The 7,913-nt window shown below is 39.0% G+C and overlaps 1 protein-coding gene across 1 annotated transcript in view; it reads left to right on the top strand.

The window, feature by feature from the left end:
* Positions 1-7,913, top strand: part of OCA2 (oculocutaneous albinism II) — a 569,803-nt gene that overhangs the window by 510,786 nt on the left and 51,104 nt on the right. The window contains exons 19-20 of the mRNA XM_006898594.1: positions 382-475; positions 7,248-7,341. Of these exons, the coding sequence (XP_006898656.1) occupies positions 382-475; positions 7,248-7,341 (188 nt within the window). The remainder of the gene's footprint in view (positions 1-381; positions 476-7,247; positions 7,342-7,913) is intronic.

The following is a 7,913-nucleotide window of genomic DNA, read 5'->3' as shown; positions in this document are numbered from 1 at the left end:
GAGTGAAATATCCCAGTCACAAAAGGACAAATATTACATGATGCCACTGTTGTAGAATGGGACTGTCCTTGGGGTTGGGGAGAGACTTCCCTGTTTCTTGAGTTAGTGGGACCAACATGGCCACGCCAGACAGTAGTTTGTGTTCTTAATCTTCATCTTCAATGTTAGACAACTTTTTCAGGGGATTTTGATAAATCCTATAATTTAGTCTATGTTTGTTGTTTTTTTTTTTAATTCCTGCCAAGCAAAAGGTCCAGAGGTGTGTCCTATGTCCAAAACCACTCCCTTTCTCTACTGCGTCTGCAAGGTCCTCATGCCAACTCCAAAATTTCACCTTGAAGTTTTTATGAAATGTAATGCTAGTCTTCTTTTCCTCAATAGATTCCTGTGCTTCTGAATTTGAGCCAAGACCCTGAAGTCAGCCTTCCTGTGCAGCCACTAATGTATTCACTAGCCCTTGGTGCTTGTTTAGGAGGTAAGGATGTTTGACTGTATTTGTACGAAAGAGCAGGAAGTCCATGTTGAGTCAAAAATTAAGAGTTTGCTTGTACAAAATTGACAGTACATTAAAGAGTGCCTTCATGGGTTTCCAAGTTGTCATAATAAACTATGTAAATATTTACATTAGAACATCAAGAAATCAAAACAAAGGAAGAGATGCTGAAATAAAGAGATAAACCATTTCCAAAATGGCTGCGTAGGAAAAATCAAGGCAACGTTGTTGTTGTTGTTGTTATGTGCCATTGAGTTGCTTGCTATTCTTAGGGACCCTATGTACAACAGCCCTAATCCCTGTTCTGTCCCATGCCAATCTCACTGTCTCCAACACACCTACCCCCATTGCCTCAGACACTGAATCAATCCACCTCATAGAGGCTCTTCCCCTCCAGCACTGTCCCTCCACCCTCCCAAGCATGATACCCCTCTCCAAGAACTGATCCCACCTTGCAACGTTTGTCCAGAGTATGTTAGACAAAGCTTCAGAATCCTTGTCTCCAAGGAGCAGCCTGGTTTCACCCTTTCCAGTATGAACCTGTTGGTTTTCTTAGCAGTCCATGGTATATTCAATACTCTTCTCCAGTACCAGACCTCAAAGGCATAAATTCTCTTTCTATCTTCCCTGGTCCTTGTCTAGCTCTGTGATGCATAGCAAGTGATTGCAAAGACTATGGCCTGTATCAGGCACATCTTCGTCTCCAGAGTAACACCATTAGTCTTCAGTACTTTGGAAAGGTCCCTAACAGCAGACTTTCCCATTGCAATATGTCTTTTAATTTCCTGGCTGCTGGTGCCAAGATTGTTGACTGTGTAGCCAATCAAACTAAAGCTGTAAATAATCTCAATCTCTTCACCATCCATCCTGATGCTTCCAATTGGCCCAGTGGTGAGAATCTTTGTCTCCTTGATATTGACCCTCAATCAAAGCAAAGTATTATAATAAGAGCTGGAATCAGAGAATAAAAAGGGAATAATTTACTTGGCATTTCTCAAGCTGAAAGAACTGAAAACTGGAACCTCAAATTGAAATGCTAAGAGATGTCATGGACAAAATCTTGAATGACCTAGAAGCATCAAAAGAAGATAGAAGAAATTCACCAAGTACCATTATACCAAATAGAATTGGTTGACACTGAAAAATTTCATGAAGTACATATTCGTGAAAACCAATGGTAACCAATGGTAAAAGAAGAAGGTCAGCTTACATTGAAGACACTGGCAAAAATATATATCCCCACAATTTAGTGGTATACTAATTTACGTGTTTTAACTAGCAGATGCTACCCTGAACTTCTTACCAGTCTATGCTAGGAAATTTGGAGGACAGCTGCCTGGCCAGCTGACTAGAAGAGATCCTTATTTATTTCCATTTCCAAGAAAGATAACATAACAGATTGTAGAAATTATTGAATGATATTATTCATATAACGGAAGCAAAATAATGCTGAAGATCATCCAAGAACAGCTGTACCTTGACAGGTAACTCCCAGAAGTTCCAGCTGAGTTTGGAAGAGATCACAGCACAAGGGATATCTTTCCTAATGTCAGATGGATCCTGGCTGAAAACACAGGATACCAGAAGAATATCTTTTCTTGTTTTATTGATTATGCAAAGGCATTTGACTGTGTGGATCATAATAAACTATAGCTAACCTTGAGGAAAAATGGGAACCCCAGAACACTTAATTGTGGTCATACAAAATTTATACCTAGACGAAGAAGCTGTTGTCCAAATGAAACAAACGAATACTTCATGGCTTAAAATGAAGACGATTGTGCACCAGGACTGTATTCTTTCTCAATATCTATTCAGTCTGTATGCTGAGCAGATAATTTGTGAAGCTGGACTCTGTAAAGAGGAATATGACACCAAGGTCTGAGCAAGACTCATCAACAACCTGCATTATGTATATAATAAAACCTTTCTTGCTGAAAGGGAAAAAGACTCGAGACACTTGCTGCAAAAGATCAAAACCTGTAACCTTCAATATGGATTCCATCTCAACATCAAGAAAACAAAAGTCCTTACCACTAGGCCAATAGGCAACATCATGATATATGGAGAAAGGATTGAAACTGTCAATGATTTATTCTTGCTTGGATAGACTATCAACATGCTTGATACTAGCAGTCAGGAAATCAATGTATTGTTTTGGTGAAGTTCAGTGTCAGGAACCTCTCTAAAATACTGAAGAACTAGAAAGTCATTTTGAAGTTGACAGTGTATTTAATTCAGGCCTTAGTATTTTCAATCACTTCCTATGTATCTGAGAGGTGGATAGTGGGTAACAGAAGAACCTCTGAGTTGTGGTGTTGGATAATAGTTGCTAATATTTCATGGACTGCCAAAAGAATGAATAGATATGTGTTCAATAAAGTTCAGTCAGAGTGGTCATTGAAGGCCAGAATGGTAAAACTCCATCTCTCATACTTTGGACATGTTGCTAGGAGAGGATATTCCTTTGAAAAGGGCATACTGCTGCAAAGGTGGAGGATTAATAAAAGAGAGGAAGATCCCCAATGAATTGGGTTGACATGGTGACTACAGCAGTGTGCTCAAGTTTATCAGTGCTTTTGAGAATGTCACGGGATAGGACAGGATTCAGGTCTGTTGTTCATAGGGTTGCTATGAGATGTATCTGACCTGACTGCATTTAACATAAACAAAAACTGGAAAGAAATATTTGAGAAGCTCATTGGCAGCAGTAAAAATTAAAAAAAATCAGGTCAGGTCATGACTATCAAACACACTATCAAAAAATTTACAAATTGAATATGAAGAAAATGAAAATTAGGACTACAGTCTTTGATATAGCTTTCAGCTCAATATCAAGAAGGCAAAGATTCTCACCACCAGGCATCTATCCATGATAGATGGAGAAGAGATTGAGATGAGATTGTTAGCAGTTTGATCTTGTTTGGAACTATAATCAACACTATTGGCCTCAGTAGTCAGGAAATCAACAGATGAATTGGATTAGGAAAGTCTGCTGTCAGGGACCACTCCAGAATGCTAAAAAGCAACCATGTCAGTCTAGAGACTAAGGTCCTCCTTATCCAGGTCATGGTCTTTGCCATTACATACTATGCTTCAGAGAGCTGGACAATAACTTGCCATTACATACTATGCTTCAGAGAGCTGGACAATAACTAAGGATGACAGAAGAAGAATCAATATCTTTGGGTTGTGGTGCTGGAGAAGAGTATTAAGCATACCATGGACTGCGAAGAGAACAAACAAGTTTCTCCTAGCCAGGGAAAAAACCATGCTGCTCCCTGGAAGCAATGCTTTTAAAACTACATCTCACGTACTTCAATCACATTGCCAGGAGGGACCAGTCCTTAGAGAAGAACATTGTACTTGGAAGGGTGGAGTGTCAGTGGAGGAGAGGAAGATCCAAGATGAGATGGACTGACACAGTGACTGTGGTAATGGAGTCAGGTGTGTCAGAAATAGTGAGATTGGCTTAAGCTAGGACAGGGTTCAGAGTTGTTATTCATAGGATCACTCTGAGTCATAGATGACTCAAGAGCACATAATAAGGATTCATTTGAAAGTCAGTTACAGATATAATTACTCAGTATCCTAAACTCTTCAGAAGTACTTGTAGGAGCTTATTGTATCATGTTGTTGTTTACCTTTGAGTCAGGTCTGACACACAGTTGACCCTCCAGTGAGTTTTCAGAGGCAGTAAGTCATATGGGAGTCAGTAACCCATTATTCTCCCATAGTGCACCTGGAGGATTTGAGCTGAATGCCTTTGTAATTGAAATGCAGCTTCTTACTGCTAGGCCACCCGAATTTCTTTGTTGTATCAGGTTGTTCTTGTGTGTTATTGAGTTGGAACTGACCCATAGCTGACCCTCCAACAGGTTTTCTAAGGTAGTTAATTGTACGGGAAGAGAATGCTCATTATAGAAAATATCCACCACTGGTATGTTCACAAAGTTCTTATACATTGTGTTTCACACTATTATTCTTCATTCACATTAAGTTTCATATAATCATTAACATGCATTATGTTTTACTTTCCTATGATGACAGAAATGACCATGTGATTAAATCATGTGGGAAATGAGCAATATAAAGAAGAAAATAAATGCAGTGGACAGAACTAGGAAAACTGTTGGTAATGTCCTTGAATAGGTGAGAGGGAAAGGAATTATTTCTGCATGTGAGAAAGTCAGCCTTTTTCAGAAGCAAAGATGTTTCATTACTAGTCAGTAAAAGAAGAGTATATGTATGTGACTATAGATTGGATAAGATAGATCCAGAAAAGAATATTTTTCTCACTTGTAACATTTTATTGTTCATTATCAGGCATTGTTTATTTTTTTAAGAAAAAAAGCTATCTGTGAGCATATGTTATGAGCTATAAGAAGTCATAGAAGAAATGAGGAAGTGTGTTCAATTAGGTAACTGAGTGATTCAATAGAGTAGGAGTGGTGGCTATGATTTCAGAACATCATTAATAGCCCTCTTGAAGTAATTACGTGCATTTTAAAAGGAAACATAAGCATAGCTGTATTACATACCACTTTCCAGTTTTATGGTTGTATAGTACCAGTCACAGAACTACATATGGCCCAGCTGCCTTATATAAGACCAGACACATAATTGTGTTTAAAACCAGTTCACAAGGTTTTATGTAGGACCAACTACATGGTCAACTGCCTTCATAACTGCAAGGATGATATTTGAAGATTGAGAGATAGGAAAATTGGATTTTAGAAAGATCACCATTCTTGACAATGACTTAATTTAAATTTGGGTCTTGAGTATGAAACAGTGTCTCTGCATTTTTAAAAAAAAATCAACACTGGATTATCTTTTATTGTATTTTATTAGTTTATAGTCTTTGGTTATAATTAACGGAATTTCAACTGAAACTTACTTGATCAAGTGTACAAGAGTATGTCGTTGTTATGTGCCATCGAGTCGCTTGCAACTCATAGCGACCCTAAGTACAACAGCCCTAAACCCTGCTCTATCCTATGCCAATCTCACTGCCTCTGACACACCCATCCTGATTACCAATCACTGAATCAGTCCACGTCATAGAGGGTCTTCACCTCCTACACCATCCTTCTACCCTCCCAAGCATGATGTCCCTCTCCAAGGACCGGTCCCTCCTTACAATATATGTCCAACATATGTCAGACGAAGCCCCAGAATCCTTGCCTCCAAGGAGCAGCCTGGTGCAAGAGTATATATGTCTTTATTGATCCAATTTGATAGGAGGACTAATGGACTTTGTCCTTTTCTTTTACTCCTCTAACTTTTTGTTTTACTGAGCTGCATTTTACTAAGGCTGTTTCCTCAGCTGACAGCAATGTGATCTGTGTTATTTAGAAACACAGTTCATCCATCTTAAGAAAGAAAGTCTTTTTCTTATCGGAGCATGTTTAGGTGTCAGATAAGAACTAAACTGACTGAGGCTGGGTCATGTGTCTCTTTTCCGACACTGATTACTGTCGAGTCAAAAGAATGGGTAATATGCTTGGCTTCACCAAGTATAGTCACCATTCCTTTAAACAATCAGTGAAGATTGTTGTTATTGTTATGTGCCGTCAAGTCACCTGCAACTCATAGTGACCCTATGCACAACAGCTCTGAACTCTGCTCTATCCTGAACCAATTTCATTGTCACTGACACACCTATCCCCACCCCCTTACTGAGTCACTGAATCGATCCATCTCATTGAGGGTCTTCCTCTCTTGTGCTGACCGTCCACTCTTCCAAGAATGATGTCCCTCTCCAAGGACTGTCCTGTCCTTGCAACATGCCCAAAGTATGTCAGATGGAGCTTCAAAATCCTTGCCTTCAAGGAGCAACCTGGTTTCACACTCTCTAGGATGGACCTGTTTGTTGTCTTAGCAGTCCATGGTATATTCAATGCTCTTCTTCAGTACCACAACTCAAAGACATCAATTCTTTTCTATCATTAGTTCTTTTTCTATCAACCTTAGTCATTGTCCAGATCTCTGATGTATAGCAAGTAATTGTGAAGACCATGGCCTGGATCTGGCACACCTTATTTTCTAGACTGACGTCGTTGCTCTTCAGCACATAGAGAGATCCCTGACAGCAGATTTCCCAGTGTAACTCATCTTTGATTTCCTAGCTACTCATACAAAGAATGTTGATTGTGGAGCCAAGGGTATCTAATAGTCTGAGGGAGTGGGTACTACTCTGAGGCAGCCTTTAGGTTATTTTCCCCCTTACCTAGCCCATGTGTGCATGTTCTTCCATAGATCATGTGTGTGCTATGAAAGGTATTTCATGTCAAGAGAGTTGCCCTTTAATGAAAAATGACCAATACTTTAGTCTTGTTGTTGTGATCTGTGGTTTCCTGCTATGTGTCTGAGTCCTAAGGAAGGTGATTTTCACATGAGGTGTCCTCATGCTGAGTGTTAGGATACATTCTCTTCTGCTGTCATGGTGCCTGCTTCATTCCCCTCCAAAAGATCCTACCACCTTTCCCACAGGGATTTGCAAATCTTAGCATCTTCTCTTTTATATTTCATAGAGTAGTTTCAATCCTGTCAATAAATGAAGATGCATTTTACAAGCAAAGAGTTTGCTTTCTGGTTGTCAATAGAATGTCTTCCTTATATTTGGAAATGCACTACTTTTACTTGCATGTGAAATATGCATCGAGCCTGTGAGATTGTCAAAATATATAATAGAATACAAGAGAATAGAAAACTGACCTCAAGACAAATTGTAACTTCATTTTTATTTCAGGTAATGGGACTCTGATTGGAGCATCAGCAAATGTAGTTTGTGCAGGAATTGCTGAGCAGCATGGATATGGATTCTCCTTCATGGAATTTTTTAGGTACTTTTAAATTTATTTTAATTTCTGTTTAATTAAAATAATAACAGCAGTGATACATCCTGTTAAGCATTTAGATAAACGTGTTTTCATCTATCAGAGAAAATTGTTTGGCTGAGGTTTTCTCAAACAAAGCACATTACAGATTTATTACTGAGATTAATTTCATTACACAGCAGAGAATTTAGACATTCTAGGGAGAGAATTTGTTCATACTAGGCCAAGAAGTCAGGAAATGATTGTGGCCTTGCTGGACATATGATTTTTATGTGTCAGCTCTTGTGGAAATTCCCATGCGGCTTTGTGCCGGAGCTGTCCATCTCATTTCTCCAATGCCTAGTATGTCAATATTTATGCATTCCATTTCTTTTTTAACAATATCTAATTTTCCTACATTCATGGCTCTCACATTCCATGTTCCAATCACTAGTATCTGCTTACAACTCTTGGCACCAGCAGCCAGGAAATCAAAAAACATACTGTGATGGGAAAATCTGCTGCTAGAGACTTCTCTAAAGTACTCAAGAGCAACGGTGTCTCTTTGGAGACAAAGGTGCGCCTGATACAGGCCATGG

Source organism: Elephantulus edwardii, unplaced genomic scaffold, assembly GCF_000299155.1.
Source record: "Elephantulus edwardii isolate Elephantulus edwardi_28Jun2011 unplaced genomic scaffold, EleEdw1.0 scaffold00234, whole genome shotgun sequence".
NCBI classification, from domain to species: domain Eukaryota; kingdom Metazoa; phylum Chordata; class Mammalia; order Macroscelidea; family Macroscelididae; genus Elephantulus; species Elephantulus edwardii.
This window is presented reverse-complemented; position numbering and strand designations above follow the sequence as displayed.